The sequence below is a fragment of the Phyllostomus discolor genome, chromosome 3 (assembly GCF_004126475.2).
Source record: "Phyllostomus discolor isolate MPI-MPIP mPhyDis1 chromosome 3, mPhyDis1.pri.v3, whole genome shotgun sequence".
Taxonomy (NCBI): Eukaryota; Metazoa; Chordata; class Mammalia; order Chiroptera; family Phyllostomidae; genus Phyllostomus; species Phyllostomus discolor.
The window spans coordinates 182144874-182169092 of NC_040905.2; the positions used below are offsets into that span (position 1 = coordinate 182144874).

At 50.5% G+C, this 24219-nt stretch overlaps 1 protein-coding gene across 1 annotated transcript; it reads right to left on the minus strand.

The window, feature by feature from the left end:
* Window positions 1–6974: 6974 nt before the first annotated feature.
* On the minus strand, window positions 6975–18958 carry NOL6 (nucleolar protein 6). Its single transcript, XM_028514251.2, has 26 exons — window positions 18649–18958; window positions 17630–17836; window positions 17428–17544; window positions 15782–15961; window positions 15273–15441; window positions 14906–15040; window positions 14658–14821; window positions 14452–14572; window positions 14193–14251; window positions 14009–14110; window positions 13700–13815; window positions 13346–13523; window positions 13065–13187; window positions 12741–12889; window positions 12525–12600; window positions 12151–12291; window positions 11893–12010; window positions 11657–11811; window positions 11391–11554; window positions 10841–10993; window positions 10518–10615; window positions 9635–9759; window positions 9425–9514; window positions 8797–8991; window positions 8587–8688; window positions 6975–8412 (listed from the first exon to the last, which is right to left on the minus strand). Exons 1-26 carry the CDS (start codon window positions 18700–18702, stop codon window positions 8263–8265), a joined length of 3441 nt encoding a protein of 1146 aa, XP_028370052.1. The 5' UTR covers window positions 18703–18958; the 3' UTR covers window positions 6975–8262.
* Between the last annotated feature and the right edge of the window lie 5261 nt (window positions 18959–24219).

Here is a 24219-nt window from a genome sequence, read left to right on the forward strand (position 1 = left end):
TACGGCCCCAAATCAGCACTCAGCCTTCAGGACTGTGACCCGTATGATCTCGCCAAACCCATTTCTATTTGTAACTAGTGGTTACACACATGTTCATGTATGTGCACATGTGTGCACATTGGGGTGTGTCAGGATTGGAGCTGAGAAGGTACAGGTACATCCTTCGTCTTTTTCTTTACCCTCATTCTAGGAGGACATGCTATTTTAGAGCAAAGGGAAGAAGGGGAGAGAGAGAGAAATATCAGTCAGCTGCCTCCCATACGTGCCCTAACTGGAATTGAACCCACAACCCACTCTTGTGCCCTGATGGAAAATCAGTTTGTGGGACAGTGCCCAACCAACTGAGCCACACTGGCCAGGGCATGATTCATTTTTTGTAATGGGCCAAAGAGGACCCTGCCTGGATGGTGCAATGCCTTGCAAGGAAGGGTTCCTTATTCCTGTCAGTTCTGTTTCAGTCATTTGGGATTGAGAGGGGTCAGGGCCTGAGGATACCTGTCTAGAAATGCCAGGCTAGCAGGAGTTCAGGGGAGCGGAAGCAGGACTTCATTGCAGGACTGGACGCTGGAGGCATCATTCTCAAGGCAGTCGGTGGGAATAGCGCCCCCTGGCAGAAGAGGCAGAAGGAAGCATGGCTTCACAGAGAGCAGAATGAGTTTGGTGAGGTCCTGACTCTGAGTCATGCAGTTTATACCTAGAGCCTTCTGGGCTGTCTCTTGTGCTTTGGGAAGGAAAGACCGGGCCCAGTGCAGGCTGGAACCCCGCTCTGGGAGGAGGCTCCATCTTCTCCCAGGGCATCTTGAGCAAGGTCTGTGTCTCACTTGGGCGGGAGGGCTGGGCTTAGAAAGGGGCCTTGACGGCCCATCCACCCGTGGGAGGCTGTGACTCCTTGAGATCAGAGCTGGGGGAGTGGGTTTCCAGTGAAGGGAAGGGCTGAAGACACAAGCCCCAGCCTGCTGAACCAGAGGGGTTGGCTGCGGCCCTGTAGGGGGTGAGGGGATGACACACCCTTCATGTCCTTCCCCCAAACTCTTTTCCCCTGAATGGGAGCAGCCTGAAGAGCAGCAGAGGAGATTTGGGCTTTACTGTCAGCAAGTGGGGTGAAGAGGAGTGCAGACATAGAAAATGAGTGATGCTACAATTCCCCCGGTCTTCCCGAATCCCCTTATCTCTCCAGAACATTGGGGCAGGGTGGGGGAGAAGCAAACCAAAACAGACATAAATGTTTTCAATTTTAGAAAAGTATTTCCTGCCCTGGCAGGGTAACTCAGTTGGCTAGAGCATCGTCCAGATCCACCAAGGTTGTAGATTCAGTGAATAAATAAATGGAACAACAAATCAATGTTTCTCTAAAAATAAATAAATAAATAAATAAGTGCCCTAGCAGGGGTGACTCAGTGGGTTGAACGCCACCCTGCAAACCAAAATGTCACTGGCTTGATTCCTGGTCAAGGCATATGCCCGGGTTGTGGGCCAGGTCCCCAGTTGGGGACGTTTGAGAAGCTACCGATCCATGTTTTCCTCACACATCAACGTTTCTCTCCCTCTCTTTCTCCCTCCCTCCCCTTCTCTCTAAAAATAAATAAACAAAACCTTTAAAAAAATGTACTTCCTCCCATATGCAAAGCAATCCCCAGAAGTGGGTATATTTTTCCCCTTTCACAAATGACAAAACTGAAATTCAGAGAGCGGTGACTTGCCACCGTCTCACTGGGCCGGTGAATGCTGAGCTGGTATTCAAACCCCGTGGAAATGGGGAGAAGAGGGGAAGCAGGCAGAGAGGCCAGGGAGCCACAGGCCTGGCCAGAGGCACAGGAGAGCAGGGAGCCGGGGCACGAGAACCCTCAGAGTCCCCCCATGCTCCATCTCCCTCTCTAGAGTGGGCCCCGCTCTCAGGCACTGCTGGACACCATCTCTGCCTCTGGGCCTTGAGAGTTGGTGGGGGGTAGGGGGTGGGGTTGGCTCTAGACTGGCAAGGGGAGTGGAGTACAGAGATGAATCACCCTATTATGAGCGTCCCCAGACTGGGGGGTGGGTGAGCATCTCCTCCTACTGTGCCAACAGACACCCCCTGTCTCCAGACAGACGGGCAAGATGGCAGGGAACCTGTGAACATACACTACCCCTCAGGCACCTCCAGCCAGATGAGCAGCTGGACCTTGAGAAAATCTACCCTTTGACCCATATCCTGGGGACTCTGGGTCCACCTTCCAGTGCCCCTGCTGCTCCTGGCACCCTCTGAGGACAGCAGAGGGTCACAGAGAAGAAGCAGAGGGGTGGGACAGAGGCCTAGACCTCTTGCTGAGGAAGGGCCCAAAGTCACAGTGGCAGACTGATGGGGCAGAGCCCTCTGGCAGAACCACACTCTCAGTTCCAAGTCTGTCTTGGCCACCGACCAGCAGGTGAACTGGACAGCTCTCTTCCCCTACCCCTGAGAGTCTCAGTATCTTCATCAGCCATCTGGAGGTTTCAGTTGGAGTCCTCCCCCAGCCCCAGTCCTGGGGCCTCTGTAACAATCAAACTAGATTGTGGATGTTTCAGGCTTTGAAAACTGTGTTACACAGTCAACACAGACGGAAAGGTTCATTCCAAAAGCCGTCTCCTTAATCAGAGCCACATTTCCTCACGTGGGAATAGCTGTGTGCATTCTTGACTGCATATTTGTATGTATCCAGGAAGGTCGGTGTGTACCTGTGGGCAGCCATGGGGTCCGCACATGTATGTGTGTATCCCTGAGGGCCTGTGTGTGCATGTGTGTGTCCTTATCTGGGACTGGCTGTGGATCTGTGTCCAGTGTCTATAAAAGCCATAGATAAAAGATGGGGATCTGTTAAGGAGTCTGGAGGCACACTGGGAGGAGGGGAGTTAGTGACGTGAGGCTGACATAGACCAGGCTATCTCTGCAAACAGGCCTAGGGTGCCTGGAGGGCTCTGGCTCACACCTCAGGATCAGATTCCTGGAACCCTTGGAGCCTCTGGTCTTTCTGATTTCCCATCTTCCTCCTCACTATCAGGAAAGCTCCTGGAACCAGGATGGGGTTGCTTCAGAGGATGAGGAGTCAGGACCAGAGGTTAGAAGAAAGAAGGAAAGCTCACAGTGTTCACATGGGGCCTGAACCAAGGCCCATCATTTGCCTAGTCTCTGAAATCAGGAAGGGCATGGAGCATCCTTTGGGCTGAGGCACTCAGAGGGCTTTCTGGAGGAGGAAACATTTGGGGATTTTGTGGAGAGTCTTGCAGGTGAGAGACTGCTGGGCCAGGCCCTGGATAGAATGGGTGCTGGCCTGATACTTGATGAGGGCAGCCATAGTGAGGCCAGGGAGAGACACAGGTGGCACAGGAAGGACCTTAGGTTCTATACTAAGGGCCTGGACCTTACTGGGGGTGGGGGGCATTTGGGCAGAGATATTTAAGCTGTGCTTCTTTAAGCCCCAAGGGCTCTGAGGAAGCTCTCACAGGGACTTCTGCAGTTGGGGATGGCGAGAGGGAAGCCAAGGAGGCTGAGCCCTGTCTGCCTCTCTCCTTCAACCATAGCATCTTAGCCACTTTATACCAAGGTTCCGAACAAGATAACAATTGATAAATGTTTCACTGCTAAGAACAGTGGCTTATGGGAGACCTGAGGGCTTTAAGCAGGGGGCTGACATGGTCTCCATTTGCATTTAGAAGGATTCCTCCAGATGCTGAGTGAAGGATGGGTTAGAAGGGGAGACACTGAGGCCAGAAAGCCCAGAAGGAGGCCACAGTGGAAAGAGGCCAGATGCAGGGCCATGGCTGCAGGGAGGGACGAAGGTTAGGATTTGGGATTTCGTAGGCAGAGTGGGCAGGGCAGGTAGGCAAGAAGCTGAAATTGGAGGTGGGCAGAATTGACAGGAACCTGAAGCTGAAGTGAGGCCCAGAAAAACTGCTCCCAGAGAAGCCTGTGGTGTGGAGGCCTTGGGGGTGGGGAGACAGGTGGGGGAAGGACTCTGCGTCTGGCATTCCAGGAAGGTGTTGGGTGTGCATGAGCCCCAGCATACTCTCCCCACATCTCAGCCCAGCCTAGGTGCTAATTACAGGGCAGCCACTAGCTGCCTGCCCTAGGGGAGAAGACTCACAGAGAAGGATCTAGAGGAGAGGACAGGCTGCAGTAGGAGATCCCTCAGCCAAACTTCCGGAATGACTTCCCGAGAGCCTCTAGATCTGGGGTCAGTGGGAAGTGGGCTCCAGCGAAACCCCATTGATCGGGAGATAAAGATGAGGGTGTTGTGGAGGGAGATTGGGAAAAGCCAGGACGTCATGTCTGACTATCGTTTTCATCCAAACCGTTGGTCATCAAGTGGAACAGGGGTTGGATCTCCATGTTGTTTTACTACCTCAAATAAGGGCCCAACCTTGGCATCATCCATCGTTAGGAGATCTCATCCCTGTGCTGTGGAGGTTTCCAGTCCAGGAGAATAGAGAAGAACTGGGTTCTTCTTTTGAGAAGCTCCCAACCCCAGGCAAACAGAGGAGATTTGGGCTTGAACTGAGGTGGAACAGAGTGCTCACACTCCCATCCCCTACCCTTACACTTGACCCTACTTCTCTGGGTCTTGCTGATAACAGCTTCATTCAACTGCCTTGGGCAGAGGGAGTGGGGCAAAGCTGGCAGGCAGCCCAGAACAGGGGAGAGGGCCAGGCTTTTCACTCCTCCCCGCCCCATTGTTCAGGCCTCTCTAGTCCTTTATTCTTCCCCACCCCAGTCCTTGGCTCCTTGAAAGCCCAAGTTCAGCAGCAAGGCCTGGAGCCAGGACACTTAGATTCTCTGTTGCTCCACTCCCTACTCCCTGTGTGATTCTGGACAAGTTCATACACCTCTCTGGGCCCCAAGCAAACCAGAAAATTATCCTCCCCTTTCACCTTCCCGTAACTGAAGTGGGAGAGGGAAGTGTCTCCCTCTGGGTTTTGAACATGCTGGTCCCCCTTAGTTCCCTGGGGCAATCTAAGGTGCTCCTTCTCTTCCTCCACAGTAGGGGGAGGGGCAGGCTGGCCTCGTCTGAGAAGGGTAGGGGTGATTCACGTGCCTCTCCCCGTTATGGCTCACCTGGATTAATCTCTGACTCACAGAACAACTGGTTGTTGGAGGGGTTACGTATATATTTATGGGGGGGGGGAGGTGGAACAAGCCCAAATCTGACAGTAGGTCAGGGACCAAGCAGCCCTCAGGACTTTGTTGAATGTCACCTACTGCAAGGACCCCCAAGGTTTGGGGTCTTGCTCTTTTTCTCCAAAGGAGCTGGGCAGAGAAAGAAAAGGTCTTTAGCTAAAAGGATTCTGGTTTAGAGAAGGGTATTGGATACCATGGATGGAAGGGAGAACGCTTTGAGAATTCACTAAATGCAACTACATACTGAGGCTTAGTTCTGACAGAACTGGGAAAACGGAAAGCCCAAGAATGGGAAGGCTTTATTTAAAGCTGCAGAAAGGAAACCAGAGCCCTCCTACCTGAGAGTTTTTCCTCCTGACTTGCTCTTCAGTAACAGATTTCTCCCTTTACGGCAACCAAGAACTGGAGACAAAAACTGTGCACACAGCCTAGTGCACACAGATGTGTGCATGCCCTCCCTACATGCACACAGCAGACGAATCATGCCCCTAGTCCACGCACATCTACCTGCCAATGTAAATGCAGGGACTCAGAGGCAGACACATCCACAGGGATGCGTAGTCTACATCACCCTGCACAACCTTGCTCATACTGGAGCTCCTTCTGGGCTTCTCGCCTTCCCTTCTCCTGAAATTCTAGCTCCTCACGCCCCCATCTCCTTCCTGAAAGCCACCTTAGACCACACCAGCCTCTTCACCTACTTCCCAGAGAAAATATGAGGAAAACAGGTTAAGAGCACAATGTGAGGGACTGAAATTGGAGCCTGGGCTTCCCGCTCTCCCCCACCCCACCCCACCCCACTCCCTAAGCTGAAGCGGGGAGTAGAAAAAGGAATAGTGCAGCTCCTGGGGCTTCTGAGTTCCCCGCTCTCTTCCACTGCCAGCGAGGGCCCCTGACAAAGCCATCCTCATACGTATTTTAAAGGTGGGGAGGCTGCACCCAGCAAAGGAAAGTGACTTGCCCAGGACCACATGGGGAGGTAGCAGGGCCAGGGCTTATTTCCGGAGTGGGATTAGTGTCTGTACTTCTTGAAGCCACCTGTTACACAGCCTTGCCTTGGGACGGATTCCGTCCCCTGCTGTCACTGGGATATCCAAAGCTGGGTTCATGAAAGGGCCAGAAGGTACAGGCCTGAAGCTTTTGCAGAAAATAAAGGTGGGCTGCTGATTTCTGGAGTTCATAAATGAACAGCACAGGGGGAGATGTAGACCCCCATTTACAAAGCTAATCAATGGGCTCACCATGTTAATTGCAGCCATAGGCCCAGCTGTCCCATGACAGGGACAGGCAGGGACTGGCACAGGTTCACAAAGGCTAACAGACTTGGGATGAGATTGGAGGCCAGAGTTCCCGTAAGTGGCTTATTGAGGAGGAAGCCTCATAGCCAGGCATCAAAGCCCCTCCGAAGATGGACCCCTGCCCGCCACTGGACCTGTTCCCCCATTCAGAAAATTAGTGTAATTAGAAGTATGTCCTTCATAGGACTGGTATGACTGTATGATCAAATTCCCATAAATAAGATCTGTAAAATAATAGGACTCAGCAGTTTTTGGGCACTCAATGTCAACTTTTCGTTCTCTCTCAGGCTGTCTTTTATCATTACCACCCCATGCACCCTCGGCAGAGATCACAAACTGATTCTCTTTTCCTTGAAGTCCTTTGGTGGCCTTCTGGCCTTCCACCTGCCTGGATGCGGTGCCCCTTCTGCACACACATTCCCTCCCTGAGCGCAGCACGCTGTGCTGGATGCCACGGATCTTATGTTCAAACGTGTTCCCTGCCCCCAAAGAGCTGACATACAGGAGACAAGTTAAAACCCTGTGAAAAAGGCAGACAAGCCAAGAAATGGGGAAATTAAGTGATTTAATTTTAAACCAGAATTTAAGACAACAGCAAAGTTCATGATGTGGTTCAGGACTGCAAAGTGAACTGAACAGAGAGTATCTGCTCTAGTTTTTCTGAGGGAAAGAGCCTCTCAGACTGGGGGAGTGAGACGGGTTTAAAGAGAAGGCACTTAAAAAAATTATTTTTAAAAGAGTGGGAAGGGAGGAAGAAAGAAAAGAAACATCAATGTGGCATTGCCTACTGCATGCCCCCAACTGGGGGACCTGTGCCCTGACTGGGAATTGAACAGGTGACCCTTTGGTTCACAGGCAGGCACTCAATCCACTGAGTCACAGTAATCAGGGCAGGGGAAGGCACTTTTGATCTGAGTCAAGAAAAACGGGAGGACTAGGGGCGAGTGAAGGGAGACAGGGAGGGGGTGTGGATCAGGCTGACAGGAAGTGGCATCCTCCTCCCCCAGGGCACTGGAGCTCCTGGAGCAGGACTTGTCTAGCTCACTCCTGCACCTCCCCTGCAGCACATTGAGGGTGGTGAGTGACGTGAATGGGCAGACGCACAGAAGTGGAGGGAGCCAGACACTGAGAGGCCAGGGCAGCCCTCTGTGCTTTGACATCTCTCCTGGACTGGGGAGCCACCCCCGCCCATCCCTTCATCCACTTAGCCTCTTCCTGTCCTCTGTGCTTTTCCATGTCCCCACCCTGGAAAGCAGCAGAACCAACACAGGAGGGCATTATACACCTTCAATGCAATCTACCAGCTCCCCTCCACTGCTCAGTGCTCGTACTCTGTGACCCTCAGGAAGTGCCACATCTTTTCTGGGACCCATTTAAAGACGGACAACACACAGAAGAACATGCTGAGGTGCAGACACATATCCCGACAATGAAAAGGGGACAAAGCCCCAGCCATGGGCACATGCCCTCCTCTCCAGACTTCTGGGAACAGCCTAGAAAGGAAAAAAAAAGAAGGAACCCAGGCCAGAGCGGACATGTAGATCGATCTCCTAGGTTTGTTCAGTTCCCTCTCTGAGCTGGCTCCCACACATCTTCTGGGAGTTCAGCCAGGTCCAGGGGACTCCACAAGACATCATGGCCCCTGCCCCGATGCTGGGGCATTAGACAGAAAACTGGGGCAGGACTTCTGCTGCGGACGATTCAGTGTTCAGGCCAGCAAGCTCTCCACTGGAGGGTCCATATGCAATGAGGGTGGAGGTCCCACTGCTGACACCCCTCTGCTGACAGAGATGCAAGTCCTATTGTCCATCTACAGCTTGCTCCCGAGACCGGATATCATACATTCCACTTCTCAGTTCGGGCCTCCACCGCCCGTACCAGGCCTTCGCCCAGGATGGCAAAGTCCTCTAGGATTGCTTCTACATTGGGTACCATCGCCAGCTCCCCACCTTGAGACACCACCATGCGCCCCTTTGTGTTGGAGGCCTAGGGGAATCAGAGAAACGAAGTGTCACAAAGGTACACCCAGAGACACCAAGACACACACACTTCACACCCAACACAAGGTCACTCATGGAGCAGGCAACACACAGACGTGCATGCCCACATGGAGCCACATGTACACACTCAGCAACGGAGGGCTGTCACCAGCCAGCACACCTTGAAGGGGTGGGGCTGGAAGCTGGTGGGCTTCCAGAGGACCCCAATCACCTCTCCACCATGCTGGTCATAGAAGAAAAGGGCCAGGTCCCCGAAGGCCTCCTGGGAAAGGGTAGGATAGAGATAAGATTACAGGACAGAGTCACTTCCATGGCCCCAGCTCCACTTGGAAATACCCTCCCCAGGGTCAGTTAGTCCTTCAGGACCTACCCTGAGCTGCGCCAGATAGAGCTGAGGAGGATCAAAGCCCAGCACGGGCATCAGGGACGAGGGCCCTGGCTCACTGAGCAGGCCACGGCAGAAGGAGGCAGCCGGCGAGTCCACAGCCTGGCGGTGCCGGGGGATGTGACGGGGAGACAGGTGGATCAGCACGTCGTACATGTCCAAGGGTGGCCGGAACACTGTCTGAGGAAGGACAAGGAGGGTCAACAGTGCCCGCATGGACTAGGGAGCTAACCACAAACCCCTCTACAGGCCCATCTTGATTCCTCCCTTTCCCTTTGTGTGACCACCCATTATGGGCCTGAATGCTCATTTGAAGGCAGAAACACCAAGACCCAGCTGGTGCTAGACTGGGTCCAGCACTGGGTCTAGCTCCTCGTGCTGGGTCCAGCACGAGGAGCTAGAAGCAGGGGGCCTGGATGGAGCAGCGGCCCGGGTTCTCTTCCAGACTCTGCCACCACTGCCAGTTACCCTGGACAGCCTCAATGCCTTCTCTGGGCTGTTTCACCATGTAAGGGAACTGGGCATCCTCTGAGGGCTCCTAGAGCTCAGGACTCCCATGGTTCAAAGGCAGAATCCCCAGAGCCCTGGGAGTCAGTCTTGGTCTGTAGCTTACCCTGATATCTCCAGGCCCCCGGGGATCCAGTAGTTGCTTCTCTAGGACAGGTAGGGCCTTGGCTGCCAGGACCACAAGCTGCTGTAGGATCTGGGGGTACATATTTATCAAATAAGTCTGACCTGACCACAGGTATCTCTTAGCTCAGGCCGGGCCTGCTTTTTCTTGAGGGAGAAAACCACACATTTGGGAGCAGAGATGGAACTGAACCTGGGGTGAGGGTCCATCCTGTGTCCATATAGAGCTTTTGCGATCCTGAGGGGTAACAATGACCATGACGGGGAGCTGTGTCCGAGCTGCCAGGAAGCCACTGCGGATCTCTACCTGCTCCTCCGCTGTGGACAAGAAGGAAGCAGGAACCCTGCCTCAGCTTGCCCCTCTCCCCAAGATACCTTCTGCCGCCCCAGGTCCTCCGACTGTGCACCCAGCAGCTGTCCATTGCAAGGATTTTTCCAATGCCCCTCCCCCAGGTGACAAAAGCAATGAAAGGGACACCAACTTTGCCTCAACTCATAAGGGCGTTGCAACTCCCAGCCTCAGTCCTGAGGCACAATTTTCCACTGCCTGGCAACCATCTGGTTTTGGCCCTGTACAAGCTGACGCCTGCCCCTGGCCCCCTCCCACCCTGTGCTCCCACACACCTGGGGAATTAGAAAGCTGACACCTTCCTCTCTGCTGAGACCAGGAGCTCCTCATATGACAACCAGAAAACATCAATCCTACCCCACCCTCAAAAGGTCTGGGTACCTATTCTCATCTAGACCCTTCTGTGCTCCTCACTATGAGACTTCTCACCTGGGGTTCAGAGTGCCCCTTCCCTTCTCCTCTCCCCTCACAGCCTTCCAGGTAGCCTGCTTACCACCCCCCAGTCCATTCTGTTTCTGGTCAGCATGTGGGCAAACCACATCTCTACAGTCTCAGAGTTCCTTAAAGGCTGGATCTGGGCCTCTCCCTTCTACTAATTCTCCACTCCAAGGAAGTCAGGGTCAGGTGCAGCTATCTGGGATGGGGAAGGCACAGAGAAAACCTAACAGATTCACAGGGAAAACCCCTGCCTGCCATACTCTGCAATCCACCAAGTCCTGCTACTTACCAGTGAGCTCATTGTTGAGGTTGACAATAAGGGGATTGTTCTTCCAATCAAAAGTTGATACCAGGAAAAGGAACCGAAGGAAGCCCACCTGGGGGGAGCTGAGGGAAGGAGTGAGCAAGGTGGAGTCCAGCCACATATCCCTAGGCTTCCTGAACAATCTAGAAAGTCTAGACCCCTTGGCCTGGATTGGGGGTGTATCTTAGAACCCTTTCTGTCACTTGCTGCAGCCACCCTCTCCCATTTTGGACTGCAGGTACAGCAAGAGGGACGAAAGCTGGCCCCAGGGGGAACTTCCTGGATAGGAAAAAGGTGGAGGGAATCACCTGGGAGGAGTGAAGGGCTCAGGGTGCAGGAAAAGGGCAGCGGCCACCAGGTCCAGGCTCTCATTGGTGAACTCCTCACCCAGAAGCTGGGCACGTACCCACCGCTTGGCTAGCCGAGCCACACCTGAGAAGGCTGGGTGCTGCTGTTGGAGTCTGAGGGGAAAAGAGGGCGTAGCAATGAGACTCGGGCACTCAGGACTCAAGAACAGCATTTCAGCTTAGTGCCACTATTTTATTCAAACTTTATCTAACCCTGGGCTCTGTGCTAACACATTACACGTATCAACTCACGTTTTCCTAACTAATGACCCAAGAGATTGGTCCTAGCATTATTCTCACTTTACAGATAAGAAAAATAGGTCCAGTGGAGAATCCTGCCCAAAGGGACTTAGCCAGTGAAATGGCAAGGCCAAGTTTCTAAAACTTGCCTCACACCAGAACTCATACCCCTATTATACCATCTAGCCTCCCAGAGAGACAGGGGACCAGGAGAACCACATGGGAGCAGAAAAGGGTCTGCAGACAGAAGAGCCTTCGGAGGAAGCCATACCCATGCAGGGCACTGGTGAGCAGGGGCAACTGTTTTGTGTCCTTCTCAAGGCGGAGGGATGCGGGTGTGTCCCTCAATGAGATCATCCCCTCAGGACTCCGAATCTCCTTCAGGATCTGGGGCTCCCGTTGGTAGGCCACACAAATACGGAACACAAACCCATCCTGTTGGAAAAGGGTGTGGGATAGGACGTACATGCCAGTGTGGGGCACCCTGACACTCCCCTCGCCCCACCCGGGGGTATCCCTACCCTGCACCAGCCTAACCTTGAGGACATCAGTGTGTGTGGCTGTGGCCCGGCACTGCAGCCCATGCTGTTGTGTCAGCAGCTCTGACAGGCGCAGCTGGAAGGCAGCTCGAACCCGCTGTATGGCCTCAGCATCCTGTGGCCACTGACCGCTGCCCTCCAGGTGACATACCACTGGGAAGAAGAGTGAAAGGTCTCAGACTGCGGCTTGGGGTGGGAACAGTCCCTCTCGTTCCCTCTCAAGAGCCCCCTCACCGGTCATGGGCTCCACATAGGCCGGACAGGGCTTGTCGGGCCGGGGTAACAGTGAGGCCCGCTCTCGAAGGCGCTCATGAAAGGAGTAGGCTGGCCAGACTGGCGTTGGCGGGAACACCTACAGAATAAAGAGGGCTGAAGAAGAAGCCTGGCATTGGGAGGGGGTGCAGGACTTGGAAGGGAGAATAGCTTAGTGGGACGTGAAGCAGAGGTGGGGATCACCAAACAGAAAGGACTCCTTGCCCTCTTGCAGCTCACCTCAGTGTAGCGCAGCACTGGGTGAGCTCCTTGCACAGCAGACACAGTCAATGGGAGCCCTTCCAGCCCCCACAGCAAGCGGCTGAGTTCATCGTAGCAGCGCACTGCAGCTGCCAGGCTCTCCTCACCTGTGCTGAAGGTCTTTGAGAAAGAAACCGGTCAGGAGGCCAGGACCCTGCAGAACCCCACCAAGTGCCACCACCAGGGAATCTGCAATGGCTAGGGCTACTGCGGTACCAGCGCCCCCTCTGCTGGACATTCCAGGAAGTGCAGCCTGGCTGAGGCGGTAAGGGCTTTCTCGCCCTCAACCAATTCAGCCACAGGCTCCTCTACGATCCTTATCCTTGACTGTAGCCCAAAACCAGGGTCCTCACCTCTTTCAAGCCTTGGATCAGTGCATCCAGTTGGCCCCCCATATAGTGGACACAGGTATCTGGGATGTCAGCATGGCTGGAAGGGGGGCATAGACACAGTGTACACACTGGGGGTTAGGAGTTAGCTGCTGGATGTGAACTGCTCACCCCAAAGGCCTGGGCCAGACCTCCTGAAAGGCTCCCAGCCCATCCTGGCATTCAGATGCTAATACTTACAGTGCCAAGAGGTGGGTGACCACCTGTTGGGGAATAAGACGCTTCTGGGACATAGATACTGCCTCCCAGACCACAGCTTCCCGAATGGCTCCGTCTTGGAAACGCCGAAGCTCTGAGCGAGATCCCCAGAACTGGCGGAAGTCTGCAGCCTGAAGAGAGGAAAGGAGTGATTGGAGAGATCAACAAAGGAAGGCTCTGTCACAAATCTCTCTGGTGGGCCTCAATCCAGAAGGTGTGAGAACAATCCACCCCACTCCTTCCAATGCACATGCTGGGCTTCCCCAGACAGGGCCAAATCACCCCTCAGAGCCCAGGGCTCCTCACCTCGGGCTGGTCGGCCTCTGGACCCAGCTCAAGAACACTGGTCAGCCCCTCAGGTCGGAGGAGCAATCCCAGCGTCAGGGTCCCAGAGTCTCTGTGCTTCGGTGGATCCTGGCTGATGTCCCACTGCAGAGTGCAGAAAGGCTGAGCTTAACCCAAAAGTCCTCCAGCTTAGTCTGGAAGCCCACTTTCTAATTAGACAGATGGTGACTGTTTTGTACGTCACGAGACACTGAATCCAACCCCCTTTTGACCCACAAACTCTCTGACCCACTCCATCTCACCTCTGAGACTGGGGGCCGAGAGTGGGCCAGCAGGTGCAGCCGGGATCTCAGGCCCTGCTCCAGGAGAGTGGTTAGTGGACCCAAAGCAGCTGAAACATAGTCCCCACCATGGTCCTGCAGCTCCGGCCATAGCTTCAGCCGGTGACATGCTGCCTGCAGACGACTCAGTGGACAGATACTGGGGGTGGGGAATAAAGGGACAGAGGGAGAATCAGGTACTGCTGGCCTCAAGTGTTACCTCTACCCACCCCCCACAACGAGGGAACTATGAGCACCTGCCTGAGAACCTCTGCCCCTCACTGTCGCCCTAGGGAAACAGGACCAGCTGACATCCTCTATCACCCCTGAACTTACTGCAGGATGTGGTCAAAAGCCCGGATCATGGGTTTGGGAGTCATCAACAGCAGCTGGAATCCGTCATCAGCTTTGCTGTCCAGCAACATCATAGAGAGCCGTGCCTCGTGCTGCACCTGGAGCCACAGGGACTCAGATGTGGGACTGCCACCAATGCACCCCTCCCCTCATTGACCTGAGGGCTCAGACCAAGAGTCATGCCTAACCTAAGTTCCTTGGAGAGGAGTTTCTGAGGTTCTGGTGCTAGCAGAAGACAGAGAGGCTGGCATGGGACACCTGGGAAACCTAGGAGTGGGAAACCATTGGTACCTGGTGATAAGTGGAGGCAGTGACATCAGCACAGAGGTTGAGACGGCCTGAGGAATCCAGGAAGACAACAGCGAAGGCCTGGTGGAAGTCAGCCAGGGCCGGCTGGGAGGGGTAGAGAGAAGCCAGTCAGGTTGGGGCCTCACCTCCAGGTCTCCTTGCCCAGACTCAGCCCTGTCAGACTCACCAAGAAGGGATCTGAGCTGAAACATAAACTGATCCCGTTGACTGTCAGATCTGTGGTGGCTGAAGTGAACCAGAGAAGATGGGTGTCAGAAAGTATTCCCCTCTCTGGGGACCCAGACTAATGACACCCTCCAATTGCAACTGTCTCTGGGACTCAGCTTGCTCCTGTCAGATGGCGAAAAACCAAATTATCTCTGACAACATGAGAGGATTTCCAGGATGAGTGGAATCCTTGGCCTTTTCGAGACTAGCCATCTCACCCAGAAACTGCAGGACACTTCGCAGAACCTGGTAGCCGCTCATGGTGGTATGGATCTTGCGTGTGGACACGAGGAAGGCAACCAGCATGGAGACAAGGAATCCACTAAACCCTCCCAGGCCCTGAAAGAAACATGGAGGGAGAGGCCCAAGTTCAGAACCAGCCCACTACTCGGTGAGAAGGGAAGTCGGGCCTCTCCCAACTCACCTTATCCAGTTCTCGCTGCCGTAGCCAGACCTTCAGCAGTGCCACACCATCCCTCAACCCCGAGGCTGAGCCCAACACAGTCGATAGCAACTGCATGTGGGATTCAAGGGCTATGTCCTGTAGAATCCATGTGTTATAGTGGGGGGTGGGAGGCTCTGGACTGCCTGTGGGAGGAAGGGAAAAGCCTTAAGAAAAGTTCCCATGATACCCCTCCTTCCAGCTCCACCTTGACACCAGTGCCTGCTCACCGTCCCCTGGAGGACTCTGCCCTCGATACCAGGCGGAGCGCACATTGTTCTTGGAGGGCAGCAGGCGGCATGGACGGAAGAAGTCAGATGGAGGGCACGGATGGAGACGGACGGTGACCAAGTGCTCATCCTTCCCTGGGAGGGGACAGAGGGTGCTGAAACCCTGCAGCCCCTGGAGCCAGGGGCCCTTGCATCACCCTTTACCTACTTGAGGGGCCCACACAGTCCCACTTCCTCTTTTGAGGTCCCTATACTTTCCTCTTAAAACGTGAGGCCCAAACCTCTCGCCTTGGACTTAAGGGCCCTGTGCCTCCCCCACAGATTTGTCACCCCACACTGCGCCCTCAGCCCAGTGTGTGCCTCCCACCGTTAGGCCGCAGCAGCAGCAGTGGTTTCAGGTGGCAGCCATTGGTATAGGAGAAGCGAACACTGCCAAAAAGGGGGTCTTGGGCCAGGTGGTGAGCCAAGTGGGCCAAGTAGAGGGCTCGTTTGCGGAAGTAGCGCTGGTTCAGTCCATCCTTGTCCTGTAGGATCTCCTGGAGAGGGTTAGGAAAAGAGAGAAGTAGCCAGGGACTTAAGTATGTACCGCTGGAGAGCTTGGAAGCCCAGATGAAGCCAAAGGATTCTCTGCTGGCCAGAGTGCCTGAGCCAGGGCTGGCAACCCCACACTCAGTTCACAAAGGTTTAAAGGGGCAGCAGCTGGACCAAGGGCTTATCTAAGTAGCCCTCTAAAGATGATTGCAGTGGTGTATTCTTTTGATTTAGAATTCAGATTTCAATCCACTGACAAGTGGTGGTGGTGGGGGAGAAAGGGACCCTGGGATTTGTAGGTGGTACAGTGGCAGGCCTCTCCATCCCCTGAACTCTGGGCCTCACCCTAGGCATGGTCAGTGCTACGTCCACATTGATGTCCGGCCGGATGCAGGTGCCCAGAAGGTAGCTGCCTACAACAGTGACCTGGGCGGGGGGCAGGAAGCGGAAACAGCCCTTCACAGTATATGGCACTTGGTGGAGAGGGACTTGAACCCCAGCCGGGAGCCAGGCCTGGTCAGTCAGCTGTGGAGACAGAGACATATTGATCTGATTGCCTTCTGAACATGTCTTCTGGATATTTAGTACACTGCTCAAATACAATGTCAGCATATTGGAAACCAAACTTCTGATCACCTTGTAAACATTTCTTTCCTATTAAGGCAGCTCCATACTAGTTGCTCAAGCCAAAAAACATTTAAGTCACCTTACTCACCTATTAAAAACACCCATTTCACTTTCAAAAGGCATCGAGACATGACCACTTTTCTACTTCTCTACCCTAGTCTGAGCCACCGTTTCACTGCATAAGAAGCTCCTACCTAGTTTCCCTGATTTCACCTTTGTCCCAACCTGAATGGACTTCAACTTTTTAAAAAGTGTTTCCATTTATTTACTCTTAGAGAGAGGGGAAGGGAGAGAAACATCAACTGATTGCTGCACATCCCCAACTGGGGGCCTGGCCCACAAACCAGGCATGTGCCCTGACTGGGAATTGACCCACGGACCTTTTGGTTCACAGGCTGATGCTTAATCCACTGAGCCAGGGCCCAAATGAACTTTTTAAAACTGAAGTCAGATCACACCACTGCTCTACAAACCCCACCCCTTACAGTAGTCTCCCATTTCATGCAGAGCAACAGCCTAAGTTTTGTTTTGGTGCACAAGGTCCTGCATGAAATGCCCCTTCCTCCATTACCTTTCTGAACTCATCTCCTTCTACCTTTCCCTCTTTCGTTCCAAGGAACACACCAGACATACTTCTACCCTTGAGCCTTTGTGTTGGCTGTTTCTCCTTCCAGGAATGCTCCTCTTCCCTTAAATATCTATATGGCTAACTCACTTCCTTCAATCCTTCTCACAAATGTCACTTCAATAAGGCCTACCTTTACCACCCTACTTAAAGTTGCAAATTGCCCTGGCCAGATGCTCAGTTGGTTACAGAGTTGACCAGATACACCAAGGTTACAGGTTCAATGCTTGACCAGAGCACATACAAGAAACAGCCAGTGAATGCCTAAATAAGTGGAACAACAAATTGCTGTTTCTTCCTCTCTCTCCCTTCCCCTCTCTTTAAAATCAATAATAAAATATATGCACATATATATAAAACTGCAAACCACTCCCATCCTGATATTCCCATAATCCCCTTACCTTGTAGTACTTTTTCTTTTTCCATCATGCTTACTACCTTCTAGCATTGCCATAGAGTTTGCTTGTCACAACTATGATCTATTGTCCATAACCCCAACACTAGAACATAGACTGCTTTCTTCACTGAGGTAGCCTAAGAACACAACTACTGCAAGGCACATACAGGTTTGCTAAATGAATAAACACATGGTTGACCACACACCCAGCTGAGCCTCCTGGCTATGAGAATAAGTTCCTTAGCACCCTAACCCCTCCAGAGAATAGCAAGGCCCCTGTTTTAGATCCCCCTACTAAGGACCCCTTCTGGGCCTTCCACTTCCCTGTACCACAGGTCTTACCTCTGTTTCAGGGGTTGAGGGCACTCTCATGATCCGCTGGTTGACATCCCGCAGGAAAGCATCAATCCGCTCCTTCTTCTTTTCTGACAGCCTCACTTCCTTCAGTAGCTCCTCTACCTGTAAGAAGGGGTCGGGGAGAGTCCTTCAGTCTTGGGATCTCAGGTCTGTCCCTCTAACCTAAGCCCCACCCACACAACAGTACCTGTAAACGAAGCAAGCTGGAATGGAAAAGGCTCTCAGTCTCCCTAAGGCGATTCAGCTCCTCACTGGTAGGTTCCTTATACAGTTCTACCCGGCTAAGCTTCACCGGCTGCAGGAGGCCCTCCACTGAAGACCCAGCCACGGTATGCTTCTTTGAAGATTCCTTCTTTCCCTCTTTGACTGTGCCTTCCAGAGATGGCTCCATCATCTGTGGCCAGAAAGAAGAAAAAGCCATGTTAGGTGAGAAATGTTCAGCATCCACTGCCTGTGCCACCATGATAGGATGTGGGGACAAGATTTACCTGCTTCTGGTCCCTCTTTTAAATGGGAGTCAAGTTGTGTAAAACTCCGGATAATCACTACTTGGGAGAACATTACTGAGTCTAGAACGAAAACTCCTTGAATTGAGAGCTCCCTGTGTACCTGACAGCACTAGCATGGAGCACTGTTGGGAGCGGGCAGGGGCAGTAACTGACTGGGCCCTGCCTAAGCAATGCGTGAGAGGCCCTTGTATTTCCAGGTACCATGCACCAGGGTGCTTCCACTTCTGGAAATGCCATTTCCATTCTTCCTCTATTCAAATCCTGCCAGGTCCCGCCTTCCCTAGCAAGCCCTGACAATAGACTATATATATTGATGCTCAACTAGTGATGGAAAGAGCTTGAATCTACTGGCTCTGGAGAACAAACTCAGTATGTCATCCAATCCTCACAATAATCCTGGAAGACAGCGAATACTTGAAGTAAGTCCCCTGAGCTCGAGGTTCCACAGTTGGTATGCCTACACTGTGAGCAGATTCCAAACCCTGGTCTTCGGAATCCCAAATCTTCACCACAGCTCTGGACCCCGCCCCCATACACAGACACACACCCGGGTCACGCCACCACGTGCCCCAGGCTCTAGGCATTGGGCGAATGGACCCTCCAGAGGGTACCGCCCTCGTGTTCCTTGCTGGCAAGCGCTCAGGCTTCGCTACCTCCCACACGCTCAGCATCCCTTCCTTCCAGACGGCTCACCCACCTCCGGATCCCCAGTATCTCCGCAAAGCTGTGCTCCGGCGGGCGCTGGCCCCATCCCTCCAGATCGTCTCACTCCCGTACTTCGGATTTAAAGCCAACAGCACTTCCTCCCACCGCGACAGAACAGCCGAAGGCCTTCCGCAGAGACTGAAACCCCCAGCAGACCTTCTGCACACTCCAAGTCTACTGCTGCGGTAACTTCAAAAGATCTTGTTAAAGAAGCTCCAGAGCGGGCCATCAGGCCTCGTGCCTCAGATCCCGCCCCGCTCCACAGCCATTGGGCTAGTGCGTCAACCAATTGCACACCATTGGTTTCCGTCACTCTCCGGGACCGCCCGTTCTGTGGGAGGAGCCAAAAGGGTTTGAGTTACGGTCTCTTTGCGACACAAGACCGGAACTTGCCGGTAGCCTGGCGACCTCTTCCCTTTTCTCACTTCCTCCGCTTGGATCAAAAGGGCTAGGGGCGGAGCTAATTTCGGCCCTTCGCGAAGAATGTTTGTTGACTCCAGCGATTCGTCTCCTTTTTCCCACATGACGGCAATTAACCAGTCTTGTTAGCTTTATATCCAAAATGTATCTTGAATTTATTCATGCTTCGCTGTCTTTACTGTCAATTTTAGTCCCTGTTACAGCATTCTGTCCCTAGATTATTGTAATAGCTTTTCTCCAGTTAATTAAATTTTCGAAATCTACTTAAATGTTGCAATAGTAATAATAATGAATGACCATATAATCATAGTCCAATTATAAAATTCAGGAAACTTAATCTTGATTGAATACTATTATATAAAGTCAATATTCAAGTTTTGCCAATTATCTTACTAATATCCTTCGCATAGTAACATTTTATGTCCTAATGCAAGATCATGCATTAATTTAGTCATATTTTTTGTCTTTTCTGGATCTGGAATATTTCCTGAACTTTTCCTTTTGGCCTATTATGACAACTTTTTTTTTATTAAAGATTTTATTTATTTATTTTTAGAGAGGGAAGGGAGGGAGAACAGAGAGAGAGAGAAACATCAATGTGCGGTTGCTGGGGGTCGTGGCCTGCAACCCAGGCATGTGTCCTGACTGGGAATCGAACCTGCAATGCTTTGGTTCGCAGCCCGCGCTCAATCCACTGAGCTACGCCAGCCAGGGCCAACTTTTTAAAGAATATAGAACAGTTTCATTTAGTAGCTTTCCCTTTAAAATATTTTATTGAAGTACAATATACATAAAATTTACATAAGGGTTCATCTCCTATAAGAAGTCAACTACCCTGGCAACTGAGCCAATAAAAAATTGTCTTCTCCCTGAGCTCTCACTTTTCTCCAATGGACTTTTGTTCAAAACAATCCCTCCCAAGTTACTCCATTTTCTCCATAAAATAATGTTTCTCTCCTTTGTTTGTGAGACTTGCCTGTAGCTTTTGCTACAACTACTTGTCCTGAATTGTAATTCTTTGCTGTTCCCAAATAAACCTATTTTTGCTGGTAAAAAAAAAAACCCTGAATTTTTAAAGATTTTTAAAAGATTTTAATTATTTATTTTCAGAGATAGGGGAAGGGAAAGAGAAAGAGAGGGAGAAAATATCGATGTGCCAGAGAAACACCATTTGCTTGCCTCTCAAGTGGAGACCTTTTGGTTCCCAGGCTGGCACTTAATCCGCTAAGCCACACCAGCTGGGGGCAAAACCAACTTTTCTTTTTAAGGTCAACATTCCCAATTGTTCCATTAGAATGAAATAAAAGTTTCTACAAGGCCATGATCAATATGGTCTCTCACTCACTACCCCATCATTTTTCTTGATAACTCTACCCCTTGCTTGCTTAGCTGTAGCAACATCAGCCTTCTTTCAGTTCCTTGGTTGTAGCACGCTCTTTCCCACATCAGAAATTTGAGTCAAACTGTTTCTCTGCCTGGAATGCTTTTTCTTAACTTTTTCTCCTTTTCACCCTTCAGCTTTCAGAATAAATATCATCTCTCTTTTTAAAAGATTTTATTTATTTTTATTTTTAGAGAGGGAATGGAGGGAGGGAGAGAGAAAGAGAGAGAGAGAGAGAGAGAAACATCAATGTGCGGTTGCTGGGGGGTTATGGTCTGCAACCCAGGCATGTACCCTGACTGGGAATCGAACCTGCTCCCCTTTGGTTCTCAGCCCACGCTCAATCCACTGAGCTATACCAGCCAGGGCAATATCATCTCTTTAGTTAGGCGTTCACTGACCACCCAGTCTAAAATAGGTTTTCCCTTATCTCTTCACCCCAATTATGTCCTTTTTAGAACTTTTTAAAAACAATTTTTGACCGTCAATTATCTGTCTCTTTGCCCTTGACTTTAAATCCATGAAAACAAGTGTGAGGTCTACATGCGCCCAGTGTCTAGGACACTTGGAATATTCAGTAAATGTCTACTGAATGAGTGAATGAATGTGACCACTGTCTACCTTCTAGCCTTGTCTCTTACCATTGTCTCCAAATTTTATGCCCAGTCATATTCAATTACTTGAAGTTTCCTGCTCTATTTTGCTTTCTTGTCCTGAAGCTTTGAACTTCTAGAAGACAAAACACCGCCCCGCCACCAAAGAATTTGCTTCCTTCTTTGCTCAGAATGTTGATTGTTTTCCCCCAGCTTTATTGATATATACTTGACAGATAGCATTAAGTTTAAAGTGTGCAATATGATGATGTTACACGTGTATATTGCAAAACAATTACCTCAATAAGTTAACACATTTAACACATCCTTCACCTCACATAATAACCGTTTGTTGCAGTGGTGGTGGTAATGGTGAGAACGTTTAAGATCTACTCTCTTAGCAATTTTCAAGCATACAATGCACTGTTGTTAACTACTGTCATCATGCTGTATGCACATTAGAGCCCCAGAATTCATTCCTCTTACAACTGGGCTTCTGTACCCTTTAACTAAGATCATCTCATTTCCCCCAGTTCCCAGTCCCTGGCAATTACCGGTGTACCCTGTTTCCATGAGTTTGGCTTTTTCAGACTCCACACATAAGTGAGATCATAGAGTATTTGTGTTTGTCTTTCTCTGATTTATTTCACTTAGCATAATGCCCTTAATGTTCATCCATGTTGTCACATATGGCAGGATTTCCTTTTTCTTTATGGGTGAAGAATGCTCTGATTGATAAGGAAGGTTTCCTAGAGAAGATGGGGGTTGTGCTAAGTCTTGAAGCATGATTTGAGTTTGAATCGACTGAGAGGAGGAAGCAGCACTGTTCAAGTGTGAAGAAGACCAAAGAGCACCAACCACTCATCCCACATTGGATGGCACTTAAGAAATGTCAAGTCCCATGCTCAGTGTCAACAATAAATGAGACATGGCGATCACAACACAAAAACTAGAATAATACTCTTGTTCTCACATTTTGCAGGCTGGTCCCTCTGGTCACTTAAATGTAACCTCACAGAGGTTCATTCTGTCCCTGCCCTGGCTTCATTTCAAATTGCATCCATCTGAAAATTTTCAGTCTTGGCTTCCTCAACCATCTTCATTAGTATTCACCAACATTTGCAACAACAGTGTCTACCAATTACTTGTTTTTGTCTGTTTCTGTCTCACCCACTAGAATATAAGCACCATGAGGGCAGGACCCAATCATTTCTGTCTCACTACTGTATCCTTGGAATTTAGCACAAGGTCTGTGACACAGCACACACTCAGTAAATAGCTGTTGAGTAAATGAATGGTCCTTTCTTTGAGTACCTTAAAGGCTGAGAGAAAGATGTAAACAAATAATTGCAATCTAGTATTGGGGTAATGATATGCACAGATTGTTGTGGGCACATTAGACTGGGAATATTACAGGATGGTGGTTAGGAGCCAGTCACACTAAAGTGGGATGGCTAAGGTTCAACTACAGGTTCTGCCCTTTATTCACTGGGTGACATTGGGTGACTCTCTCACCTCTCTAACCCTTACATGCAGTTAAATAGATATTCTAGTAATGACTGTGTTGTGGATTTTTGTGAGAACTAAATGGGATATTGTATATAAAGAGCCTGTCACGTACTGCTGCACAGCAAATGTTAACTATTACTAGCAAAGGAAGATTGTGGTTTCTTAAGAGCACTATTCAAGACTTACATGTGTTAAGATATACAGAGTGAAAAATTGTTAGCCCCTTGGGGTCAGAATTAACTTTTTTAAAACAAATACCTCTACCTCTTATCTTTCTTACCAAGATTTCCATATCTTTTCTCTTTGCAAGAAAGGTAGTTGATTCTTCAGTAGAGCCCTGGTTGTAGAGTACCAGATGCCACAGAAACTGAGGGTAAAGAGCCTGTTTTCTTTACCACTAGAGGGCACCAATCAGTTAAGTCACTGCCTATTTGTCACTATGAAACAATATGAGAAAAGTCTAGGAAGCTGTGTCTGCCACTCATTCTGTTGATAAATCTTTTGAATTCCTACTCTTTGTCAAACGTAGAGCTTGTATGTGGTTATGAACAAAACCTTTCAACTTTATAGGCTTTATAATCTTGAGCACCTACTATGTGTCTCAGAGATCCTTATTAGACATGGAGGTGGAGGGTGGGAGTTCAATGTGTGATTTGTTGTTAATGATTGTCTTCCTGCTCCTGGTTGTTAGCCAGTGAGGACAATTACTTAGTGTCTATTTTGTGTTAGACAGTGTGATGGTTGCTGAGGATCCAGGGATGGGTAAGACATTTTAGGCACTCTCCCTCTCCAGAGCACGACTGTGCCTTTTTTGTCCCCTTCAACTCCACCCCCCGCCAAGTACATTACCTTTACCTTTCTCTCTTACTCCTAAGCCACAGCCTTCTTTTGCCTCTATAACTTGTTTCCTTAGTCCCTTTTTTCTATGGCATACTTCTACCTTTGTGACTTTCTAAGTAAACTTTTGCTTATAGTTTGAAAAAAAAAAAAGACAGTTTCAAACTACTAATAAACAATGTCTTTCCTGCTAAGATTAAAGACATGAGGCACATTCTGTGCAATTTTAGTTTCTGACCTGAGAATGAAGAACCTTAATTATATAACTCATTAACACACTGAGTCTCCCAGACAGGTGTACGTTTGTTAGCTTACAGCCATGGCCACTGTAGACGTTAGTATGAGTTTGTGAGTTAATATGAGCTCAGGAGCAGCTTCTGGTCTGGGGGCCAGGTGTGTGTACCAGTAGATTACTAAAGACCTACCGTCTTCTGGGTCAGGGTGGGGCTGTGATGAGTTTATGTGGGTGTAATGCTTTGAAGATGAACTTTCTGCCTATTTGTCTACTCATAGTCTTGCTATTAAAGATGTCAACATCATCTCCCACGTTTCCAGGTCAACAATCTTGTTTCTAAATTGAGAGGTGGAGGAGAGGAAGCCAGAACCAATCATACATCATCATTTTGGAAGGAGAAGCTGCATGGACTCAAACACTCCCCCTCCTCTGAAATAAGCTCTAATTCCAGTGGAGTTTGGCCTCAAGAACTAGAGAGCAGAGTTGGGAGCTAGGAAACAACTCTTTAAAATACTGAGATCTTGCACTGGCTGAGTAGCTTAGTTGGTTAAGCATCATCCTGATATGCCAATCTTGTTGTGGGTTTGA